General features: G+C 39.8%; 1 protein-coding gene across 2 annotated transcripts in view; it reads right to left on the bottom strand.

Annotated features, from left to right (window-relative positions):
• Window positions 1-27668, bottom strand: part of LOC121315389 (serine/threonine-protein kinase D3-like) — a 118070-nt gene that overhangs the window by 7443 nt on the left and 82959 nt on the right. For both annotated transcript variants that reach the window (XM_041249444.1, XM_041249445.1), the window contains 6 exons: window positions 14491-14767; window positions 9306-9358; window positions 8634-8706; window positions 8401-8507; window positions 7803-7964; window positions 7378-7476 (listed from right to left, as the gene is read on the bottom strand). In XM_041249444.1, coding sequence (XP_041105378.1) covers window positions 7378-7476; window positions 7803-7964; window positions 8401-8507; window positions 8634-8706; window positions 9306-9358; window positions 14491-14767 — 771 coding nt within the window. The remainder of the gene's footprint in view (window positions 1-7377; window positions 7477-7802; window positions 7965-8400; window positions 8508-8633; window positions 8707-9305; window positions 9359-14490; window positions 14768-27668) is intronic.

Below are 27668 nucleotides of genomic sequence, written 5' to 3'. Positions count from 1 at the left end.
GGAAACAGGCTGATCTTTGAGATATGAACATTTGTGAAACTGCAACAAATATTGTAGTGACTGTAATGTGATTTAAAGAATATAACTAGGTTTGATTATAGTAAGAAAAAACAAAAGTATTTAAATAAATAAGAAACCAGATATAATAACATTGAGTAAATGTATGAGCACTCCTGAGTTTTAATATTCAAGGTTGCATTTGCTGCTAAGCAGGTACCCAATAAAAAAAATGCCTCTTGCTTCTGTGTAGATCAATGAAGTAAAATAGAATTGCAGTTTGACAAGAGTTTGCTACATATATATATATATATATATATATATATATATATATATATATATATATATATATATATATATATATATATATAGCGCAATCTCTCAAACTGCAATTCTATTTTACTTCATTGATCTGCACAGAAGCAAGAGGCATACACACGTACACACACACACGTACACGTCTGTATTAGAACTACATGTTATAAAATAATTTAAAATTATAAACTGTAAGTTTACATATACACTGAACTGATTTGTAACCTCGTTCTCACCTGCTTGTAGTACAGGCAGTGTTGAAAATGACTCATTGGTTTTGGCCGATGAAGCAGGGATTTTTGATGGTCAGCAATTTAAAAGCCAAGATAGATAGTGGTTTGAAATAATGAGTTGAAAAATGCTTACAACAGTGTTTCATATTAATCAACCCTAAAATTGGCAAAAAGCAGAGGTTGTCTTAAAACCAGCTTTAACTGGATTCTGTATGAACAGTGAAGAAGGTCAGACTTAGTTCAGTCACTATAACACTATGGCATTCTAATATATTAATGATAGCTTGTATTTATATAAATAACTGGATCTTCCATTAAAAGCTTAAGCTTAAGATGTATCAATGGAGTAAAATAATATTACAATTTCTAGGAGCAACTGTTATACTGAAGTAAGTTAATTAGAATACATCTTATAATAACTTTTAAAGTTAAACTGTTGAAATAACATATTAAAGGTTTATTATAACAGAAACTGACAATATTGCAAACACATTGTTAAGACATTTGCGATAATGTTCATTTCATTTAATCAATCTAAGAATTAGTTCAGTTTCTCCAACTAAACAAAAAGTATTTTAGACATTGCAATATCAATTAAACTAAAGACTATACATGCTTAGTTTATTTAAAGGTTTTACTGCAGTAATAAACAGAAGTATGTATTTACAGGGAAACTAGAGTTTAAAAGTGAAAGAATTAAATGTTTGTCTCAGACACACAGTAGAATTCTGGAAGGGCATTAGACCTTCATAAAATAAGCTTGGTCTTTGTCACCTCAAAGCAGGATTCAGAATTGGCTCTTAAAATCGGGATTTGCCAACTTTGAATGATAACCAACGGAAGGTGCTTTAAGAAAGACAGGAGTATGTATCTCATTATATTATAAGAAAACAATGAGAGCTTAATTATAAAAATTAGGATGAACACTCTTTTGTATTATCGGAAAAGGTACCGGTCCAGGCGTCTCTTGAATAGACCAAAAAATGACTTCATGCGGTGAATTGGAAAAGTGCCTACAGTGGAGTTTCATATTAATTAAAACACTGGCCTTGGCAAGTAAACAAGGTGAGTGGAAACCTGCTTGTGCAGGCGAATTTTAGAAACAGAGAGAGGGGTCAGGTTTAGTCCGAGCATGGTACAAGTTAATATATGGCTATTATATTTAACGTGTTTCATTATAGCTTAACTTTAAATGGAAATAACTGAACTGACCACTGTATGCTTATTCAAAGGCTTGTGATAAACCCCTGTAGTCTTTTTGTTCTACACTTTGTTAACACACTTGTATATGAAGTTAAACTGACCCATTGACAACACACTGAAAAGGTAACATAATATGCGGCTAAGAGGGACACTGTTTTTTTTGACCCAGGTTAATATAACAAAATAGAGCTGGTATTACATAATACAAACATCTCTCATATATACACACACACACACTTGTATTGTGTTTGGTAGCAAGGACCCTGTGAACTCTGGTTCACTTCATTTTTAGGGAAAGGAGGGGTGGAAGATAGTGAACCATGAGCTCACGTTCAATTCATTTTGAAAACGGAGTTGACCGGATCCTTCTAGAAAATATCATTAACTGAAAGATAGGAACTGTCAAGGCAGATTAATGATCAGATTTAACAGTGGAGGGAAAATCCTATAAAAACCAAGGTAAAATCCCAGTTAAGTAACGCTCGACTTGCTAACTACAAGCTGCTGTGGTCCATGCTCTGAGGATCTCTGAAAAACGGACTGCTGTTTGGTCAAAGTCAAGTCAATATTGTAGGCTGTAGGATTTAGCAGTTGACGCTTTAGCTTTTTGCACTTTATAGCCTGAAGGCTAAGCGTATGACAAGCATATCTGTATTACTGGACTGAAGTACTAATGCTGTCAAAACTGTAAAAGCACTGGAAACATCCAGACTGCCTATTAGCAGGGATCCAAAGTGGCTTGCAACCACTTGATCATTTTTTAAAGCATTTAATAAACTGAAAAGAGCACTTGCACTGCTTTGATTCATTAAAACTTCTAATTAAATGAGTGTGTGATTTTCTTGATTGTCTGGACATATAGCACACCCAGTGCACAAACAAAACCACTTCCAGAAGTTTAAAACATCTCTGTCCTCCTTGAACGTCTCCCCTGAGTTTAAGAGTGTGCTCAGAGCACACACACACATATATATACTGAAGAAAAATATAAACGCAACATGTAAAGTGTTGGTTCCATGTTTCATGAGCTGAAATAAAAGATCCCAGAAATTTTCCATACGCACAAAAAGCTTATTTCTCTTACATTTTGTGCACAAATTTGTTTACATCCCCGTTAGTGAGCATTTCTCCTTTGCCAAGATAATCCATCCACCTGACAGGTGTGGAATATCAAGAAACTGATTAAACAGCATGATCATGACACAGGTGCACCTTGTGCTGGGGACAATAAAAGGCCACTCTAAAATGTGCAGTTTTGTCTCACAACACAATGCCACAAATGTCTCAACTTTTGAGGGAGCGTGCAATTGGCATGCTGACTGCAAGAATGTCCAACAGAGCTGTTGCCAGAGAATTGAATGTTCATTTCTCTACCATAAGCCACTTCCAACATCGTTTTACAGAATTTGGCAGTACGTCCAACCGGCCTCACAACCGCAGACCACATGTATCCACGCCAGCCCAGGACCTCCACATCCGGCTTCTTCACCTGCGGGATAGTCTGAGACCAGCCACTCGGCAGCTGATGAAACTGTAGGTTTGCACAACCAAAGAATTTCTGCACAAAATGACAGAAACCGTCTCAGGGAAGCTCATCTGCGTGCTCGTCGTCCTCACCAGGGTCTTGGCCTGACTGCAGTTCGGTCTCGTAACCGACTTCCGTGGGCAAATGCTCAGCTTCGATGGCCACTGGCATGCTGGAGAAGTGTGTTCTTCATGGATGAATCCCGGTTTCAACTGTACCGGGCAGATGGCAGACAGCGTGTACGGCGTCGTGTGGGCGAGTGGTTTGCTGATGTCAACGTTTCGAACAGAATGCCCCATGGTGGCGGTGGGGTTGTGGTATGGGCAGGCATAAGCTACGGACAACAAACACAATTGCATTTTATCGATGGCAGTTTGAATGCACAGAGATACCGTGACGAGATCCTGAGGCCCATTGTCGTGCCATTCATCCACCGCCATCACCTCATGTTTCAGCATGATAATGCACGGCCCCATGTTGCAAGGATCTGTACACAATTCCTGGAAGCTGAAAATGTCCCAGTTCTTCCATGGCCTGCATACTCACCAGACATGTCACCCATTGAGCATGTTTGGGATGGATCGACGTGTACGACAGCGTGTTCCAGTTCCCGCCAATATCCAGCAACTTCGCACAGCCATTGAAGAGGAGTGGGACAACATTCCACAGGCCACAATCAACAGCCTGATCAATTAATTTAATGCGAAGGAGATGTGTCGCGCTGCATGAGGCAAATGGTGGTCACACCAGTGACTGGTTTTCTGATCCACGCCCCTACCTTTTTTTAAGGTATGTGTGACCAACAGATGCATATCTGTATTCCCAGTCATGTGAAATCCATAGATAAGGGCCTAATGAATTGATTTCAGTTGACTGATTTCCTTATATGACCTGTAACTCAGTAAAATCTTTGAAATTGTTGAATGTTGCGTTTACATTTTTGGTCAGTGTATGTGTATATATGTGTGTGTGTGTGTGTGTGTGTGTGTGTGTGTGTGTGTGTGTGTGTGTGTGTGTGTGTGTGTGTGTATATATATATATATATATATATATATATAAAGAGTATGTGGGAAATCTGACAATAGATAAACTGTGAAGTCATACACTGTTCTGTCAATACATACACACATAGCTAATAAACTGAATTCATACACGGCTCTGTCAATATGTCTGCAAACCGACTGATCCAATTAGAGTCTAGAAATTTGACCTTTGCAGACATAGATCATGAAGGGGACTGGTTTAGCATCCTACTAGCTGGGGTATTACTTACTGTGGTGTTGTTGATATGCTTGAAGTGTATACTCATTGTACTCCCTCTAGGCCTTCATTAATCCTCACATCATTAAAATGTACCTTCTATTGGTATTAACAGTAATTTCTTCCTCAGTGTAGATATACACCATCATCTAATACAGAGGTAGGCAATTACTTCATGTGAAGGACTGAAATTCTTAGTTACAGCATGGGGTCTTGGATTAGAAACAGAACACTAATATTAATAATATGAATAATGTTCATAGAACAAATACCAACACATATCATATCACTTAAATACTGTGTGCTTTCCCTGAGTCGGGAGGAGTACTTAAATACTGTGTGCTTTCCCTGAGTCGGGAGTACGAATACCCACACACTTCACTTAAATACTGTGTGCTTTCCCACACACGAATATCACTTAAATACTGTGTGCTTTCCCTGAGTCGGGAGTACGAATACCCACACACTTCACTTAAATACTGTGTGCTTTCCCTGAGTCGGGAGTACGAATACCCACAGTCGGGAGTACGAATACCCACACACTTCACTTAAATACTGTGTGCTTTCCCTGAGTCGGGAGTACGAATACCCACACACATCACTTAAATACTGTGTGCTTTCCCTGAGTCGGGAGTACGAATACCCACACACTTCACTTAAATACTGTGTGCTTTCCCTGAGTTACGAATACCCACACACATCACTTAAATAAGTCGGGAGTACGAATACCCACACACTTCACTTAAATACTGTGTGCTTTCCCTGAGTCAGGAGTACGCTACAGAATAACACGAATAAAAGCTGACTTGTACATGTTTTACCAGTAAAACCTACTTAGCAAAAATGGTCTTTGTCATACTGGTACTCATTGATCTTTTTCTTTGTGAACTGCAAATTTTCTAAAATTGAACCATAAGGTATGAAAATTGTATCTAAATTATGTATTTTTCAAAACAAAATTACCAATGACGATTATTGGCCATAGAAATGGTGAAGGTTGACACTTGCAAAACAGACGACGGCAGCCAAGGATGCAGCTTCACTTCATTTTAGCTTCTACTACGGTTGTACATTTTGTTTCATTCATGCCATTCACTGTATCTGCTACTTAATATCACAGTGACACCTACTGTACCCTCACACACCACCCTCTTTATAACACACCTACTGTATCCTCGCACACCACCCTCTCATAACACACCTACTGTACCCTCGCACACCACACTCTCATAACACACCTACTGTACCCTCACACACCACACTCTCATAACACACCTACTGTACCCTCACACACCACCACTCTCATAACACACCTACTGTACCCTCACACACCACCCTCTCATATAACACACCTACTGTACCCTCGCACACCACCCTCTCATAACACACCTACTGTACCCTCGCACACCACCCTCTCATAACACCACACCTACTGTACCCTCGCACACCACCCTCTCATAACACACCTACTGTACCCTCGCACACCACCCTCTCATAACACACCTACTGTACCCTCACACACCACACTCTCATAAACACACCTACTGTACCCTCACACACCACACTCTCATAACACACCTACTGTACCCTCACACACCACACTCTCATAACACACCTACTGTACCCTCACACACCACACTCTCATAACACACCTACTGTACCCTCACACACCACACTCTCATAACACACCTACTGTACCCTCACACACCACCCTCTCATAACACACCTACTGTACCCTCGCACACCACCCTCATAACACACCTACTGTACCCTCGCACACCACCCTCTCATAACACCACACCTACTGTACCCTCGCACACCACACTCTCATAACACACCTACTGTACCCTCGCACACCACCCTCTCATAACACCACACCTACTGTACCCTCGCACACCACCCTCTCATAAACACACCTACTGTACCCTCGCACACCACCCTCTCATAACACACCTACTGTACCCTCGCACACCACCCTCTCATAACACACCTACTGTACCCTCGCACACCACCCTCTCATAACACACCTACTGTACCCTCGCACACCACCCTCTCATAACACACCTACTGTACCCTCGCACACCACCCTCTCATAACACACCTACTGTACCCTCGCACACCACCCTCTCATAACACACCTACTGTACCCTCGCACACCACCCTCTCATAACACACCTACTGTACCCTCGCACACCACCCTCTCATAACACACCTACTGTACCCTCACACACCACACTCTCATAACACACCTACTGTACCCTCGCACACCACCCTCTCATAACACACCTACTGTACCCTCGCACACCACCCTCTCATAACACACCTACTGTACCCTCGCACACCACCCTCTCATAACACACCTACTGTACCCTCGCACACCACCCTCTCATAACACCACACCTACTGTACCCTCGCACACCACCCTCTCATAACACACCTACTGTACCCTCTCACACCACCCTCTCATAAGAACCAAGTCGTCTCAAATTCACAGCGTTTCCAATGTGAATGCAAGTAAAAACACAGATTGACATCTGACCTGGCTGGCCAGTCAAAGTGTACCCCTGGTCTAATGTATTTATGGTTGCAAAAGTAAAAAATATAAAAAAAGGCAACTTGAATGAAAAAAGCATTCAAACCACAGACATGAAAAAACCCAATGTGAAATCAGAACAGGGATAAACAGATATGCATGTTTATTTGAGATTGAGCCATCATCTTTAAAAGCTGCTCTTGAGTCCCTGTAACAGGATTCTTATTGCTTCAGTGAATGCTATGAAGGGAATGTGACAGCACCACAATGCTGGGTCCCTCAGGCTTGCACTACACCTGCACAGCACTTACTTGAGGGAAAGGCTCAGCAGAGGCCAGCAGCACGTTCTCCGGCTTCAGATCGCAGTGAACGATGTTTTTGAAATGCAAATGCCTCAAAGCTACGAGAATCTGGAAGACATGTAAAAATGGACAGCAAGTCATTTTATTACCTTTCACAAAACATAGTTAAATTCATTTGACTCCGATTCCAGGTTTGTCCCTAGCCCTGCTAACATGATACGAAATGAACCCCCCTCACCCCTTCATGCACACAAACAGGAAGTATATTTGACAGACCAGTGAAATCAAATGTGGCCAAAAAACAGGTGTGCTAGTTCATTGAAGTATTTACTGTTATGCATGTCTATTCTATTTCACAGTCAGCAGTAGCATCAGTCTGTTTCCATACCCATTTCTACTGCAGAATGCACTTGACAATCAAAGAGAGAAGTCACCTGCGTCACTAGAAATTTAGTGATCCGTTCCGGCAGCCTGCTTTTCTCACTGGAAAGAATCATCTCCAGCATGTCGCCATGGAGCTTCTCCATGACAACGAAGACCCTCTCTGGAGTTTCAAACATGCACTCCAGGTTCACGATGCCAGGATGGTGCAAGTTCTGCAGAGTGAAGGAGTCTGTATCAGTAGAGTCTCTAGAGAAACACCGACAGGGGTTTTTCCATTGCACACATTGGCAATGTGCCTGCAGGTCACCCATACCAGAAACTATAGTCAACATGTTTTTCAAAGAATGCATTAGTTTTTATTAGATTTTTTTTTACGTTATTATTGTTATACTGTATTTAACAATCCACTGTCGGGTTCATTTAGGGCCCAGTCCTCGGGACCCCAGAGTCTTCAGATTTACATTCCAACTGAGCTCTCAATTACTTAACTAAACCCTTAATTGAACTCATGATTTTGCATAATAAGACCTTTAATTGTTTTCAGCTCTAAAACAGTTGGAGATTTAAGGTTAACTATAACATTTTATAAGTAACTTTGCAACTTTTTACTAATATACATTTTGTATAGAAAGGGGAGGCTGTCCTTACCTGAAGGATAGCTACTTCATTTCTCAATTGGCTCTCCTGTTTAGTTGGGAACCTCATTTTGTCAATGACTTTGATGGCAACATCTCTTCCAGTCTTTCTGTGCTTTCCTACCCCATTTTCCACAGTGCACAAAGGAGAGGGGGCAGTTAGTATTGAATGCTATTATTCATTGCTTATGGTTCATTTGTACATCTGCAGTTTGTCACTTTCAGGAGTACTGTATTACACCTTACCTCCATATACAATTCCAAACTGTCCAGACCCCAAAACCTCATCTGCAAATATTTGGTAAACTGAGCTTATATCCTGCATTAAAGAAAAGGCTGTTATTAAAATCCATTTAAAACAGCTTTTAAAAGCACACGTTTTCATTAATTTTATATGTGTGTGTATGTATATATCACGATGCCATATATATTATATATATATATATATATATATATATACACACACACATACATACACACACACACACACATACGTACACACCCTTCTACTACTTCAGCTTTGTTTATATTCTCAAACCTGCTGAAATCTTAGTCAACGCACCACATTGACATCGGAGGGCAGGCATAGAGTCAGGGCTATAGATGCACGGACCAAACAGACAGCACTGTCAGATATATTGTGCACAGAGTGCTGTGGGAGTTACAATGCTTACTAATAAACAGAACATGCAGCTCTGAATATCAGTGCACATATTTTAAATGAATATGTTCATTTCAATTGTTATACAAGGTGAGAAAGATTCTTCACACTTATATTAACTCATATTGCTGCCTTTATTAGGATGATAATACAATTATTTACACCTAAAGTCATTGGACATCTGCTAAACTGGATCCACCACTTCTGCATATTCCAGGCATATTGTAGAATGCTGCCAGTAAATCAGTCTAACTTACCACATTCTCCTGAATCTGGCAGTTGGAAACAGATATGCTGATAGACAGTTCCTCTGTGGAAGACATCAGAGCTTGATGTTAACTTTATGTAATGCACACCAAGGATTCACATGTGAAGAGCATCCCATTTAAACCAAAGGGAGTGCTGCACAACGCAGGTGTATTATTCGTGTGCATGTGCTCTACCAAAAAAAATGATTAAATATCTTGCTATTCCTGAATGAGATAATGGTCTAGTCTTTAAATATGGAAATTATTTTAATAAGCAAGTCATCTCTGAAATGCAGTAGTACCCCAAAAATGTATTCATTTCATAGGAATGTCAAAAGATGGGGTTCGGGTATTTGTCAGCCATTTAGCCACAAGCAAATCTCTTTTTCAATACATATCTCTGAATAAATAATCGTCCACTTGTGAAAAATTGGACAAACTATTTTATTAATGGAATTGTCTTAAATGCAATACATCTTAGGTACAAAGGTTAAGAAGTAAAACAGTTGTATTGTGGATTGTTTGAAGTGGATTCTCCCTGCCATTCACTTTCACTGAGAAAGTTTGAATAAGCACACATCATCTGCCATTCACTTTCACTGGGACAGTTTGGATAAGCGCAAATCAAAAGGGACTGAGCAGAATCACTCCATTAAAGTCAGACTACAGTGGAAGCAAAATATTTAAAATAAACAATCCGGAGCTTAGTTAAAAATTTCCCAAACTCCTCCAATAGCTATAGCTGCAGGGTGCATGCAGTGCACTCCATCACTAGTACTGTACAGCATCCTGGACTTTGTTTTTGATTTGATACACTCCTCTAATAGCTATAGCTGCAGGGTGCATGCAGTGCACTCCCTTTGTCTTTGATTTGATCACTAGTACTGTACAGTGCATCCTGGACTTTGTCCTTTTGATTTGATACACTCCTCTAATAGCTATAGCTGCAGGGTGCATGCAGTGCACTCCATCACTAGTACTGTACAGCATCCTGGACTTTGTTTTTGATTTGATACACTCCTCTAATAGCTATAGCTGCAGGGTGCATGCAGTGCACTCCATCACTAGTACTGTGCATCCTACTTTGTCATTTGATACTCTCCTGTAATAGCTGCATGCAGTGCACTGTTCCTGCACTTTGTCTTTGATTTGATACACTCCTCTAATAGCTATAGCTGCAGGGTGCATGCAGTGCACTCCATCACTAGTACTGTACAGCCTCCTGCACTTTGTCTTTGATTTGATACACTCCTCTAATAGCTATAGCTGCAGGGTGCATGCAGTGCACTCCATCACTAGTACTGTACAGCCTCCTGCACTTTGTCTTTGATTTGATACACTCCTCTAATAGCTATAGCTGCAGGGTGCATGCAGTGCACTCCATCACTAGTACTGTACAGCCTCCTGCACTTTGTCTTTGATTTGATACACTCCTCTAATAGCTATAGCTGCAGGATGCATGCAGTGCACTCTCTCACTAGTACTGTACAGCATCCTGGACTTTGTTTTTGATTTGATACACTCCTCTAATAGCTATAGCTGCAGGGTGCATGCAGTGCACTCCATCACTAGTACTGTACAGCCTCCTGCACTTTGTTTTTGATTTGATACACTCCTCTAATAGCTATAGCTGCAGGATGCATGCAGTGCACTCCATCACTAGTACTGTACAGCATCCTGGACTTTGTCTTTGATTTGATACACTCCTCTAATAGCTATAGCTGCAGGGTGCATGCAGTGCACTCTCTCACTAGTACTGTACAGCATCCTGGACTTTGTCTTTGATTTGATACACTCCTCTAATAGCTATAGCTGCAGGGTGAATGCAGTGCACTCTCTCACTAGTACTGTACAGCATCCTGGACTTTGTCTTTGATTTGATACACTCTGAAGACAGTTCTCTTCTTGTACACTAGCTGTGCCCTGTAGTTACTGCTTCAGTATACAGTGCATTGTGAAATTAGCAGCCATTATGATGAGTGTTTAAAGAAACACTGCAAGATTAGCTCAAATGAGTGAAATGCAAATAGATTAAAGTATTTATAATATAAATATAGTACAAGGTTATTAATGACTGTTTCCTTTTCCAGCCAGTGTAATGGCATGTCTATACCAGTGATTGTAGGCATTAGTTATTAAACTAACACATTGAACAGCACAATTGAGGGGACCTTGTTTGCAAGATAAATGTAGTGAGTATTTGATCTCAACACTGTGTCCCTTTTAAATCTGCATAATTCAGTCTGTGATCTTTGTAGATATTAAACCTATTTGCACAACTAATGCAGCCACATGATTAAGAGCAACTGGTAGAGGTACAGAAATGCAGTGTTATATTTACTCATGTGCTGCATTTCTGTCGATTTGTTAGAATCTTTCAAATGGCCAATCTTTATACTGTGTCCGATACTGTCTTTAGTATGTGGTGTATGAAAAATACATACCCCAAACCCCCCCCCCCCCCAAAACCTATACCTCCACCTAACACGGCGTGGACTGATTTGCAACCCTAATGACATGATATGCCACACCAGGTGTTAATAAAGCACCCTGCACCCATCACCTAATCACACAGTACAGAAAGAAAAACAGCAAACTACATAGAGAAGTCCCGTTTGAAGGCACTTTTCTGGGTTGAGGATTTAACAACTGACCGTAAAATGAACTGCAGTTTGCCCCACATTCCACCCTCACGTCTTCTTCGATGCCGTAAAGAATACTGTTCCTTCAACTAAAAGCTCAGCTTCTACAGCTTCGCATGAGCAAAATGCTTCCTTCATACTTCTGTTCCATGGTACATTGATACCTACGATATATCATGATACCAAAATAATACGACAGTTAATATCAGGGTAAAAGAAAAAATATCCAAGTATCGCGATTTTTCGATACCTTTTTTTTTTTTTTAATAGCTTATTAAACAAAACTCTAATTGTGTGCTTTAAAAACAATATGAACTGAGCTTACTCATTTCTGTTTAATAAGAGTGACCAGCTACCCTGCGCACTCTGAGAAAATTAAATTACTGCAGCAGTCATGGACAACGCCGGGGAAAGAAGCTTGCTGTGGAACTGTTTGGATTTCAGCCAGATGACAAGGTCAAGAGAGCCAAAATGTCTAAAGTGTTTTAAAGAAGTGAAACACAAGGAAGGAAACACCACTAATTTATAGAAACATCTTTCAGATTGCCATCCCGATCTCTTTGCCGAAGTATTCTTTCTTTTACTGTTTCTTCAGTTTAAGTAAATGCGTATTACTTCTAAAAGAAGGGCACAGCAAGGATAACAAATAAAACAGGAATGCACCAGAAGCTGCTCAAAAGGGAGTTCATTGATGCTTGTTTATTCATTACAGTGCATTTGCTATAAGCTGCAAAAATATACGTTGCAGACATGTGTCATTAAAACTCTACCACACGTCCAAACGTTAGCGATATTTTTCTATTCTTTGGATTGTGTGTTAATCCGTATTTTATGTGTATGTAATGTGATAGCTGTGTATATCCTTTGTTTTGAATTGCATGCATGAGCGCTGGACAGACCAGAATGAGCACAGACTTCATTGCACATCAGTTTCCATACAGATAACAGGATCACTGTGAAGCTTCCGAGTCACACTGAAAGAGTCTGCTAACGTAGACGGCTGCAGGTTCAGCACGAACGCAATAAAAAACACCTTCACTTCATTACAGTAGCCACAGTGGTTGTCTTTTGTCTAGTCTACTTTCTTTGCAAGATTTTTTAACAACCAAACAAGCATGATGGGCCGAATGGCCTCCTCTCGCTAGTGAAATGTCTTCTGTTCTTATTGAAGGTTCACTGGAATGTTGTTTTGACAGACATGTGGCTTGAATACGACTAATTCTGTCCTAATAGCATGTAAGGGGAAGGCATCTACATTAGCAGCCCGTTTGTTTTAGTACTGTAGCATTAAATACAATGCTTAACTTTGAATTTTTCACTATTGCTTTGCACATGTTAGCATTGTTTTTAGTAGTATCAGAAGCAGTTCTTTGCCAGAAATGTGTTTTTTTTTTTTTTATCCACTGAACTAATTTTATTAAATTATTTGGAATTGGTGATTTTCAAAATATCTAGCACTATAAAACTGTAAAATTAATGCAGTGTTTAAAATGAAGGAATACAATGTTTATGTGTATTCCCTTATGTAACACATCACTGTTTATTTAATAAAAATGTTTCACAATGTACATGAATCAACCAGGCTAGTCTAGTCTAGCATTATACTGTGTTTACTTGTTTTACTATCTAAAAGATTTGAACAGTTCAGATTCATGGAGGTGTTGTATGGGACTTTAAGAAAATAAGAAATGTTATAAACATGACGTCCATTTGCACATCTTACTCATTTGATTGTTTATTGATCCCAGCAAGAGCCTCATCAAGCCATTTCTTGCTGTACCCATGTGAATCAGCTATCACAGCAGTGCTTCATTTTCTCATTCCTTGCTCACATTTTTAGGGCCCTTCTACAATACTCCTGTATGTAAAACATCTGGCCTACTTAGAAAAAGTCTGCTTCACAGAAAGCATTTCTGGGTTATCTTGTTACATATAAGAATTAAGAGATGCCTTGTAATTGGAGTATTTGAAGCTGGCCGATTTATATTTAAGAAATAAAGAAAATGGTGTCTTTTACATTAAGCGTTGCACTTTCTTACTAGTTTTATTTTAATTTTATAGTTGGTGGCAATGACCTTTGAATACATTGGAACTTGTTTTCAGCAGAAAATAAATAAATACAGCACATATAAATACATATATTCATTACAGCATTTTGTACTTGGGGAGGGGGGAAGGAATTTAACATGTACTGGACATAAGGTCCAAAGTATCGTGATAGTATTGAATATCATGATCCTGTGTGTAGTGTCGTATCGATGCTCCCTAACTAAAGTATCGCAGAACACTACTTCACAACACCAGCAGGCATATCTTTGAAAGCTAATATTATGCCCTTTTTACTGTAACAAACAGTGACATTCACTGCCTTAAATCTGTCTTAATAAAAGGTCCCCTATAAAAAAACACAAAGGTATAGGTTTTGTTAAAGAAAAACACATTAGCTTTAGAGCAGGATTAAAAACATAACTCATGGTATCAACTGCAAAAATGTGCACGCCCCTGCGTCCAAGTGTAAATGAGCCTGACAATCAAAAAGCATGGTTGCTTACTGTGATCTTTTCCTTGTCCTGCAGCAGCGGCCACACTGCCCTGAGGGGTAACAGGCATGAGTGCCTGTCGAATGGCTTTCTCCCAGCTTTGGGCCACCTCAAAGCCCACTCCTGAGGCAGCCAGCACAGGGTTCTGGTAGCTCCCTCCACTGCTTTCTCCCACGTAGTACACCATGGTGTCAGTAATGATCTCGAAGCAGTGAGGGTTGCTGCTCTGTGCCAGATTGGTAAAGTCCCGAGCTGAGTCCACCTGGAGGATTTCTGAGAGGGGAATTTCCTGCAGAAAAAACCAGCAGGAATCAAAAGCTTGTCTGAAAGGAGTCTGTGTTCATGAAGTGAAAGAAACAGTGAAGTTATCAAAATGTCCTTTCACTGCGTGAGCTGCACTGAACTGCTTCAACAAACTGCACAGCCCCTTTAGATAAGAGCTGGGTGGGTTACTCTAAAGCTGCCCTCCCCATCTGCAAAGCAATCTTCAGTTTGTCTGACTTCCTTGTGGTGAATGTAGTAAGTGAAGTTCTTGTGGTTTGAAAGTTATACATGTGACTACTACAAACTGTTTTTTGAAATGCTCTGAATATAACTAATTAAAAAGGCACAGCTCAAACATTTAAGTAAAAACCATTGGAGGAGATAGTCATGAAGCCAAGCAAACAGGCCTGTGCACAAAATAAAACACTGACTAGCTGATAAGAAACGAGGGCCTTGACAAAAATACCACTGGGGGGGATCCCTGGCTGAGACTGAGAGTCGCCGGTAAAACCCCAATGCAAAGCAGCAAAAACAAAAAAAAAACACGCTGCTGAACTCCCTTTCAAAATAAACTGGACTTTCAAGTTTCACTTCTAGAACAAACACAGCTGTCTTAATAACAACCTGGAATATTGGTGGAATATTTTTAATACTTTACGACTATAGTTATAACCCTGAAGTAAAGTCCTGGTTCGGACTTGTAATAAATAAAAATCAATGTAAGCCCAGTAAATGAGATTTGAGATTAATGTGATTCCCCTTGTATTTACCAGTCTCTGGCATAACTGGCTTTCTGCTGAACTCTGTATCACTTCTGTCTGGACTGCCACTCTCTGTGTCACTCCTGTCTGGACTGCCACTCTCTTCTCTGTGTCACTTCTGTTTGGACTGCCACTTCTTAAGCACACTATGATACAGGGAGTAGTATTCTGCTTGATGTTGTAAATGCTCATTTTAAGAAGCTTTAAATGTCTTTTTCTTCCCCTTTCCGTAACCTTTTTATAATGTTTGTAATCTCTTTCGTTCTGTTGCTCCAATGCTGGATTTCAATAATTTTTCTCTGCATCAGATTCCAGCTGGATTTATCTGAACTGTAGAATCCTAATTGCCAGCTTCTTTTCAGTACTTCCTGATTCCAACGATATCGCAGGATGCCGTGGCCTTTGAACTCTGCTGTCACCGTAGTAACAGCCTGAAGAAGGTGGGGGGGGGGGGCAGAGTTGAAAGGTCATTTACAGGCTCAGATAAAGCCAGATGGACTGTGATGGAGAAAAGCAAATGCAAATTCAATACTGGAGCAAGAGGACTCAGAACCACTCATTGTAGGATTGCAAACATAAATTAAAATAAAAAATACCATTCAAATCAGTCAATTTTATTTTTTACATGGGTTTTTAGTCTAGATTTGAAGGCATCGGCTGAAGGGGCTTCTGTAATTGTGACAGGCAAGTTGCTCCATAATTTAGGTGCCATATAACTAAAAGATCTACCACCTGTGGAGTTGTTTTTTTTTCTTCTGAATAACAGGTACAGACAGTAAGCCAGCATAGTGATCGGAGCGGCGATTGGGGACATAGGGCTCCAGAAGATATTTAAGGTATGGAGGAGCAAGACTATTTAAACCTTTATAAGTTAACAGCAACACCTTAAAATGTATGAAATAACAGGGAGCCAATGCAAGGACGCCAGCACAGGGCTGATATGTCTCCTCTTGACATGAGTTAATTACAAGTTGGAGGCAAGAAATAATTCGATGCTACTGACTAAAATCTGTGAAGGGTGTTTTTTTTGTTTTTTTTAATATGACCAATTATAATTTCTCCCCAGACTTTCTGCCAGTGTGGAATCGCTTTTCCCTTCACCCCAGGAATTCCCCACATGGCTCAGGAGACCCGACGATTCAGCGGGCATCTTCCGATCCCACAACCAAGCCAGCTTCCTTTTTCACCCAGGAACACGAGGGCAGATGTCAGCAAGATGCCAGCCTCTGGAGGACAAAGGCAAGCCGTGCAGCTGTCTGCTCTGAGTTCGCTGGGCACTGGCCAGCAGGGTTCGCTGTTGAGCGATGAGGAGAAACAGTCCCTGTCAGTTTTACCTCCCTAACCCACAGGAGTGCCTGAGCCAATGCGACGCTCCCGTCAGAGTCCCCAGCAAAGACTGGCCTACTTCGCTCAGCTAGGATGTGAACCTGCGCTGTGTGACTCCCGACTGCACTTCTACCTGGTGAGCCACTTGGGGACCCCTGTGAAGGTGTTAACATTACTATTATTATTTTAAAATCGTTATTTTAGCATGTGTTGCTGATCACATACAAATAGACGCTTTTATGTAATTGTTTTTAACCATCTGAAACATTTCTAAATGAGAGTAGAGACATGCAGGCTGTCAGAGGAGTTTACTATACCATCACACACAGAGACATGCAGACTGTCATTAGAATGAGGAAAACCTGGACCAAATACATGAACCAACACTGGCCTGCAAGTAGCACTTTAGTTTTAGTGGGTGTTGCCCTATAGGGGCTCATTTGATCCTCTTCCACAAACATGGACTGCACTTAAATAAAAAGTGAACCAATCTACTTGGAGAAAAGATCCTTGAGCAGGTTCAGAAGCATAAACTAGAAAGGAAGGGGGCAGAAATCAACAAAAAAATAGAAGGGAGACCGCATCAAAACAAGAACAACAACTCAGGTAAGTCAAACATTAAATGTATTTATCTAGAAGTATCAGAAACAAAATTTTAGAACTTGAAGCTACTGCACTATCAAGTAACTATGATGTGATAGGTGTTACAGAAACTTGGTTGTCTGAGAGTGATGGGGACGAATATAATATTTGTGGGTATACACTGTATAGGAAAGACAGGCAGGACAGAAGAGGAGGAGGGGTAGTTCCATACATAAGAAACAGTCTTCAAGCCCAGGTGTTAAACCTGGACAAAGAAAACAAAGCCGAATCAATATGGGTCAGAATAACGGACAAAAATTCAAAGGGCATAATAATAGGAGCATGCTATAGACCGACAGATTTAGACGGCAAGCAAAATAATCTGTTATACAATGTCATTAGAAATGCATGTAGCAAAGGAGAAGCCATACTAATGGGGGATTTTAACTTCCCCCATATAAAATGGGAAAACCCGGTGGGTAGCACGACGAACGAAATTGAAATGGTAGAGATGACAAATGTCTGTTTCCTAACGCAATTTGTCAAGGCACCGACTATAGAGGAGGCATGCCTTGATTTAGTCTTTTCAAATAACGAAGACAGAATAACTAAAACAGAGGTCAGAGAACCACTGGCAAACTCAGACCACAACATGGTCTCATTTGAAGTGCTTTTTAAAACCCCAAAAGTAATGACTAAAGCTAAGGTTTACAATTTTAGAAAAGCAAACTATGAAGGTATGAAACAGAGACTAACAGAAGTAGATTGGAGTAAAATTTAGAAAACATCCACAGAAAAAGGATGGCTGTTCTGCAAAAATGTAGTACTAGAGGCGCAAAACATTTACATCCCTAAAGTAGACAAATCTAAATGTAAAACTAAATTGCCAAAATGGTTTAATAGATCAATTAAAAAAAATATTCAGTGAAAAAAGGCACTTTACAGAGCATTAAAAAGGGACCAAAAAGAAAGTACACAGAAAGAGTACATGGAACTGCAAACGCAAGTCAAAAAGGAAGTTAGAAAGGCCAAGAGAGAAATAGAAATGAACATTGCTAAGGGGACTAAAACCAATTCCAAAATGTTTTTCCAATATTACAACAGCAAGAGAACATTCAAAGAGGAGGTTAAATGTCTAAGAGATACAAATGGCAAAATCATAGATGAAGAAAAAAAAAATAGCAAATATATTAAATGATTACTTTTCACAAGTTTTTACAAAGAAGGATACGGACAACATGCCCCACATGTCAACCTGTTCCTATCCAGTTTTAAATAACTTTAGCATAACAGAGGCAGAAGTGTTAAAGGGACTAGGAGCTCTTAAAATAAACAAATCCCCTGGGCTGGATGAGATCCTCCCAAAAGTACTCAAAGAAATGAAAGAAATTATTTACAAACCGCTAACCAAGATCATGCAACAGTCTCTTGACAAAGGGGTTGTACCGGCAGACTGGAAAATTGCAAACATAATACCGATCCACAAAAAGGGAAACAAAACTGAACCAGGTAACTACAGACAAATAAGCCTGACTTCCATTATATGCAAACTTATGGAAACTATAATAAGACCCAAAATGGAAAAGTACCTACATGGTAACAGTATCCTGGGAGACAGTCAACATGGTTTTAGGAAAGGGAGATCGTGTCTAACTAACCTGCTCGATTTTTTTGAGGATGCAACATCGATAATGGATAATTGCAAAGCATATGACATGGTTTATTTAGATTTCCAGAAAGCTGCTGACAAAGTCCTGCATAAAAGATTAATTCTCAAACTGAACGCAGTAGGGATTTAAGGAACCACATGTACATGGATTAGGGAGTGGTTGCAGGTGGAAGGAGGAAGCAGTGGTCAAAATCGTCAACAAGATCCAGGATAACCCAGCACTACCAATGCATGACTTTATCCTCCATCCACCAAAGGTGCGTCTGGAATCTAGATGTCCAGTCTGGCCGTCACTTCCTGACCCTGATTGGTCATCAACAACCCAGTGACAAGAGGAGTGGCTCCAGAGCGACACTCGCAACCAATTCCTCATTGCCGACCCAACAGACCGCCCGCCCGGCTTTGACCTGCCACGCCAAGACTGGACTTTACTCAGTCGCTATCGTACTGGTCACGGTCTGTGTGGAGCATGTCTTTATGACTGGGGCCTCGTAGACAGCCCACTCTGCTCATGTGGGCAGAAACAGACAATGCTTCACGTTGTGGAGGACTGCCCGCTGACAAGTTTCCCGGGTGGACTCCGTGCTTTACACACAGCTGTTGATTCAGCAGTTGCTTGGCTGCGCAAGAACAGCACACGCTAAGAAGAAGAAGAAGGGAGTGGTTAACATATAGAAAACAGAAAGTACTGATTAGAGTAGAAACCTCAGAATGGAGTGTGGTAACCAGTGGAGTACCACAGGGATCAGTATTTGGTCCTCTGCTATTCATAATCTACATTAATGATTTAGATTCTGGTATAGTAAGCAAACTTCTTAAATTTGCAGACGACACAAAAATAAGAGGAGTGGCAAACTATTACATATTACATTTAATAGAGAAAAGTGTAAGGTACTGCACGCAGGAAATAAAAATGTGCATTATAAATATCATATGGGAAATACTGAAATTGAAGATGGCCACCTCTCGTTTGTAAACTTTCTTATGTTCTTATGTTCTATTGTGCCTGTGAGATTCCCTTTCCTGAAATCTATACCTGATGCATACACGCTATGCCAATAAGCGTTCAAGCTGTTCTACTGTATCTTGATCGTGGGATTAACACTTTCGGTTTAGTTGAAATGGAAACTAGCATGTGAACCACTGAGCCGGAGTCATGGGATATTTTAATGACACCTACACTGATGACTAAACTAAAAGGTCAACAAATTACATGATTACTGTCTGTGTAATTCTGATAGTGTAATACTCTTAAAAATGACCTGAAGCACATGTGCCTTGCCTTGGCTCTGCTATAGCGTAAACATTACTACAGTACACATTTAAACCAGTAGGCTCTATTGAAGGATTCCCTCGTAGTCACACAGAGCAATGGGACAAAACCTGCAGGAAATCCACGGCTTCTATTTCATAGCCTTTATCACATGGAAGTGACATCATAATACTGATTCCAAACTAAAACTAAAGTAAACATGAGTAAAGAAAACAGTCCACAAGGAGCCCGAGTCGGGCAATAAAACACAACTAAGATCCAAAACAGAAAGCCTCCTCTCCAGATCATCAGCAAAGTAACTGTCAAGACTGCAGCTAACTGAAAATGGTCTTCCAAAGCATTTGCAATAGTAGAACACAGCACTCCAGATAAGCTGCATACTGGGTGTTTTAAGCATTGAAAAAAATATGAATTGCATATGACGTTTAAGTGTAGTGCCTAAGGAATCGGCACTGCAATTTCACGGCACAGCCTGCGTTTCATGTTACCATGGTCCTTGTCCATCGTTAGTTCCCAGCGTCTCAATGGTCAATTGTGAGAACACTGCATGTGGTAGCTACAGAATAGATCATAGAAATGTCAGGACACTGTAGCCTGCCTGGGAACTGCCAGAAATACATGACCATTAAGACATAATCAATGAAAAATTGACCTAACTGAATTTGTGGAAGGTAAATTTATATAATAAATACAATACTGTATTTTTGGAGAGAGTCAGGATGCTTTACATTGTTATAGCAAGGCAATCAATAAGGAAGACAATATTATCATTTCTTTACTTGCATTAGTGCAGTATCTGTTTCTGTGTTTATTTGCTTCACAGCCATATTGTTTGTGGTCAATAAAGCAAATAAGAACAATTATTTTTGTACAGTAGTTAAAAGTAATATTACAGTTAAAATGTATGGCAGTTAGCATTAAAGTATGTACAGTATTTATTGAAGTACTCATAACTTAATGTTGCATTTTACACACCCAAAATACACTTCACTCACCTAGTGCCTAAATTGGAAAGCAAATTATTCAATGACCCAAATCCTTATCTGCAGCACTGGTAGAATAAACTAATATATAAATCATATTGAACAGTATTTCTGTGACTGCTATGATATGGTATGTAACAGTGTTTCTGTGACTGGTGTGATATGGTATGTAACAGTGTTTCTGTGACTGCTATGATATGGTATGTAACAGTGTCTATATGACTGCTATGATATGGTATGTAACAGTGTCTACATGACTGCTATGATATGGTATGTAACAGTGTTTCTGTGACTGGTATGATATGGTATGTAACAGTGTTTCTGTGACTGGTATGATATGGTATGTAACAGTGTTTCTGTGACTGCTATGATATGGTATGTAACAGTGTCTACATGACTGCTATGATATGGTATGTAACAGTGTTTCTGTGACTGGTATGATATGGTATGTAACAGTGTTTCTGTGACTGGTATGATATGGTATGTAACAGTGTTTCTGTGACTGCTATGATATGGTATGTAACAGTGTCTATATGACTGCTATGATATGGTATGTAACAGTGTTTCTGTGACTGGTATGATATGGTATGTAACAGTGTTTCTGTGACTGGTATGATATGGTATGTAACAGTGTTTCTGTGACTGCTATGATATGGTATGTAACAGTGTTTCTGTGACTGGTATGATATGGTATGTAACAGTGTTTCTGTGACTGGTATGATATGGTATGTAACAGTGTTTCTGTGACTGCTATGATATGGTATGTAACAGTGTCTATATGACTGCTATGATATGGTATGTAACAGTGTTTCTGTGACTGCTATGATATGGTATGTAACAGTGTTTCTGTGACTGGTATGATATGGTATGTAACAGTGTCTCTGTGACTGCTATGATATGGTATGTAACAGTGTTTCTGTGACTGCTATGATATGGTATGTAACAGTGTTTCTGTGACTGCTATGATATGGTATGTAACAGTGTTTCTGACTGGTATGATATGGTATGACTGTTTCTGTGACTGATATGGTATGGTAGTAACAGTGTTTCTGTGACTGCTATGATATGGTATGTAACAGTGTTTCTGTGACTGCTATGATATGGTATGTAACAGTGTTTCTGTGACTGCTATGATATGGTATGTAACAGTGTTTCTGTGACTGCTATGATATGGTATGTAACAGTGTTTCTGTGACTGCTATGATATGGTATGTAACAGTGTTTCTGTGACTGGTATGATATGTATCTTTCTATGCAATTCACTTTACAACAGCTTACCCTGGGGGGGGGGGGGGGGGTATTTACTAAATACATTTATTTTAAATACGCCTGACTCAGTTGCAATCTGAAATTAACAATCAGTCTTGTGTGGCTATTGCTTTTATTACAAGTTGCTGTAATAACCTCAAGTAAAAGTTCCCATATTTTAAACCAAAAAAGTACATTGTATAAATATATCAACAGGAGTTACGGAAATCAAGCCTTCAATTAAGTTCCCCTTTATTCAAACAATATTTAGCACTGGGCTCAAATGAAATGTTCTCACACAAAAGTCCTAATAACATGTACATGTCTCAATCACAGTGTATAAATACCAGGAGAGGAACAACACTTCTCCCTGTACCTCCCTGTGCTGTAGGAATCAATCACACTTTACTGGACTCATTTCACAACACAGGACGTAGACTTGCTAAAAAAAAAAAAAAAAAAAAAAACATCAAATAAAAAATGTTACATACAGCACCCACTACAATGTGGACGACAAGAAGTTTCAGCTTCACCTGATTCCCTGCACTTTAAATGTGCTGCAAGCATTCCAATTCAAATAATACACACCACGCTGCTTCTCATTCAGCTAAACACCTTACAACACCAGCAGGACTTTAAAATGCACTCGCATCCGTGCTTAGCTTTGAACACTTGCCACACAAAGCCTTGCGGAGAGTGCCAAACTGAAGTGGGCAATATTGACTCAGTTTAGCACAAAAGACGTTTATCAAAACATTGTTTACATAAGAAGCATGGCACACTATAGTTCACAGGTATAATTCACTATGTTGAACTGTCCATACACAGCAGCAAAAACATGAAAACACAAAGATGTCTTTCTTAAAATCAATACACTTTCCAATAGTGATAACAAAAATAAGCCATTCTAGAATAGCAGTTCAGCACAGCCCTGATGTGTACAGCAGCACTGCAATGAGCAATACTCTGCAGAATCCACCCCCAAAGAGCCCAACATAGACATGGGAAAGGATTTTCACTCTTAATAAAACAGCAAATACAGCAAAAGATAGAGGAAACAAAGCTGAACCAAGTACTATGTGAGAGAACAGAAGCCTCCTGAATTACACAATCACTGGGCTCTTTCTGCCCTGCTTGCTGCTGTGCCCTGCTACCAGAAGGTTGAAAAGAATGGTCTATTACGCAGGTTTGATTAAGCTGTTGATTCACCATGTGGTGGGTGAAAGGTTACATCAACTCGTCACCTCACCTTCCCACACTCACACTTGTTAAGATCACAAGATGTCCCACATATCTGTGGTGAAAAACAGCATCTGTCTATTAATACCTCTCTGTTTACAATCTGGAGCAGCATTTGATAGTGAAGCAAAGGTAGGTTTGTGGGATTAAGAATACTGTAAAACAAGAAATGTTTGTTGGCAAGAAACATTCAACAATTTTGCTTTTATTCAAAATCTGCAATGTATAAATGCTACAAAATTAGCATAATTACTCAATTCAGTTTATAATCCATATATGTACAGATTACATGCGTAAACATTTGTTGCTGCAAATATGTCTGTAGTGAGACATCCACAAAATGCAGCTGCCACAGATATTTTTCTAGAATACAGAGTCTTCCACTGCATGCCTGTGACTGGTTGAGGGCAATTGCAAAGCTCTGGGGCAAAAATAGAAATATATCCTGCTAGACATTTTTCCAGTCAAATTAACTGAAATACGTCTGACCAAATGATAAGGCACACAAACATATGAACCTACAAATTGTGTATTAATTGCCTAGTATTAAAAGTCTAGATTTCCACTAGAGATAAACTGACCCACAACACAAAGCTGCAGTTAAGACACTGTGAATGTGTTTCATACCGACTGCCTCTTAAAATAAGTACACAATTCTCTCATCTCTGACACCTAAATTTCCTGTTTTGACCTGTTTCACTTTAGTCCTGTTTAAATTCTCTCATCACTTTGTCTCTTTTGACTGACCTGTCTTTCCTCCCTCTCTTCTTTATCTGAAACAACTCTGCTGTGCAAAAGTCTTAGACATGTTGCATTGTTCTACTCTGATGCATTATGAGCATCAACAATTTACTCAAAGCCTCCACTAGTGTTTTCTACTATTATAACAACCTTGACTTGCATCAAGAAGGAAAAACATTGAGTGAAACAGCTCGCATCACTCGATTTTCAAGGTGTGGTATCTGAAGCATAATCAATAAGTACAGAGAAACATCATCTGTAATTGACAAACCCACAACTGGAAGACCCAAAAAGCTGTCTCATAAAAAGCTGATATGAGAGAGGAGAACAGATCTTTTTTTTTTTTATCGTGTATGTTATTTTTCCTTTTATACTTGAAACAAGTATGTTACAAAGTTGCGAAAAGTGGGTAAACTGTATTTGAATCCATTAATATATTCATATTTATAAATATTTACAGTTGCAGGCTAGCTGCTTTCCACATTTTAATATAACAGCAAGCTAGTTCCTAATTAGTCAGTTAAAGATAACTAACCCTTCGTCCCAATTAGTCAGGAAGGAAGGAAATGGCCAAAAGCCTTACACGCCAGACAAAAGCACCACATTTGTTTTGGAGGTTGACATACCTAATTAGATTAAAAGAATGACAAGCTTCACCGGAAGGGCTGAAATCCAATTGGAACTTTATTTCTTTTTACTTAAGACATGGGTATATTCTTGGTGGACAAGCCTGAACCAGTTTTATTTGATAAATACAACTGGCAAGTCAAAGAACTGAGTTGCTGTGCACATCCGCGACATGCAGTCCTTACCATCAACTCTGAAGGAAGACTTTCACAAATTTTGGGTGGTTAAGAAGACAGCACAAGGTTCTCAGCTCTTCCAATTGATCATGAACATAAGCAACAAAATGCAAAGGTAAAAGGCATTGGGGGTACGATAGGGCTCACAGAAAATCCAGATGGCTTTCAGAGATGGATGATTGCCGGCCCTGAACAAGCATGGCTGCTGAGTGATTTTGAAAATGAGTAACTCCAGACGGACAACCCTAAAGTAAATTATCAACACCATGAAGAGGGTTTATCTTCACAAGAATTGTTCAAGTGCCAAACCAACACCCTCATTGAGGTTATCACTCAGTACAGTAACCCATTCCCAGATGATTGTCCCATGGTGCTGCTCTTGCACACACAAGACAGTGTGGCTGACTCTGTTGTGCATTCCGTTCAGAACACTGAGACTCTGGGGCAAGAACAGTATATCAGATTTCAGGAGGTGGTACTGGACGATAGAACAGAGTTGATTAATGAGCCAGTAAAGAAAAACTCTACCTGTCCTGAAGTCACCCAAATGCAAGGATAAACCCAAAGCAATGCAAATTGCTGCAGTGCGCGATGATGTAGGCTTGTTTGGATGTCTCTATATAGCTAGCCAGCTGCGTGAAGGAGATACAGAGGTATTCTTCTGTCATGAAAATCAGATTTATCCTCCTTCCTTCTCCAACTTTGGCAAACTCTGCACAGGGACTAAGTCTGATTTGCTGTGCTGTCTGGACACCTATGACCAACCTGAACTTCCTAGTCAATTTGACTGCAAAATCTTTGATGGTGCAGCCATTATACATAGCTTATCCACATCATCTGTCTCACCTTTAAGGTTTATGCAGCGAAGATATTTTGGCAGTTTCTGTGCCGGGACCTACAGAACATTCAGAGACTGTACTTGGTATGGGATAGGTATTACCAAACAGCATCAAAGAATCGACTCAAGAGAAAAGGGGCAGCGGTGTGCGGAGGAAGGTGGCACCTCAAACTAAGATGCCAGCTAACTGGAAAGACTTCCTCTGGGATTCTGCTAACAAAGAGGAATTATTTTCCCTCCTGTCTCAGAAAATGGATATGGAAGAATGTTCCCCAAGAAAGGAGCTGTACATTAATGCAGGTATTTGTTCCTCCATATCTGATAAACAATAGCTCTTTTATAGCAAGCAAGTGATTGTAGGTGGATCTTTTTTGCACCTAGGTACCACAGCTCTCTCGAAAGGTAGCAGTCAGCCTATGGGAGAATGTGCACATGAAGCGCTAGATACCAGAATCAGGTCCATCTTCGTCACTCACCAGAAACGGGCAGCAAAAAAATTCTCAACCACACAGTAGACACAGGTGCCACTGTAATTTTAATTGGCCAGACGTTCAACTTGCTGTCTTCGTATCCCGTAATGGACCTGTGGGTTGCATTTGGGATGGGCAAAGGCTTCTACCATTACCATATCAACAACATCTTGAAGCTTGCAGTGAGCGGATCAAATGCATTTGTAAGTCTGAACGAAGCTGTGGAAACTGCAAGTGCTCCAAAGCCGGATTACAGTGCACTGAACTTAACAGTTGCACATGTCAGAAATAGTTGGTTGTCATAACTTGAGCTGAGCAAATACTATAACCACATTATTATCTAAGTTATCGTTGTAGAAATAATCACTAGAAACCTTGCTAAGGGACTTTTGTTCTGTTTATCCATTTTTTTCAGCTCTTTCGGAGGTAATCCCCTCAAAGAAATGATGTCAAGACATCATTATGACTCCACCTTGTCATTTTTATCCACAACTTATTCACAGACCAACTACATCAGTGTTCACAACATTCAATTCTAACCCCTAACATGCCAGTATGGCATTTCAAATAACACTTATCTGTGTTTTGAGATATTTTCTGAAGCACTGACATCACAATAATGTAACAATAGCCCCCTATTTATCAGATTTTTTTGGAGCTTATAATTCTTTATATTTGACCCCATGTGATGCAGGTCAACCACAGCCTTGCATGCTGCAACAGCAACCTTTCTATTATTATTATCAGCTATGCTGACTCAACAAACTGTTGTTAAATTCCCTACACCAATGAGCATCAAGTGATGTCACTTCCGACTCAGTGATGCAGAGCACCGATGAATTTAACAACGTACCCATCCTCAAGCCAGGTCACATGAACCCAACTGGGCAGACATCTTAAGTTACAGGTCAGAGTTAGGTGTAGATTTTAGATTAGATTCGATTTTTTGCCGGAGCACATTACATAACACTAGAAATATGAAGACTGCACCTC

Source organism: Polyodon spathula, chromosome 5 (genome assembly GCF_017654505.1).
Source record: "Polyodon spathula isolate WHYD16114869_AA chromosome 5, ASM1765450v1, whole genome shotgun sequence".
Taxonomy (NCBI): Eukaryota; Metazoa; Chordata; class Actinopteri; order Acipenseriformes; family Polyodontidae; genus Polyodon; species Polyodon spathula.
This window is presented reverse-complemented; position numbering and strand designations above follow the sequence as displayed.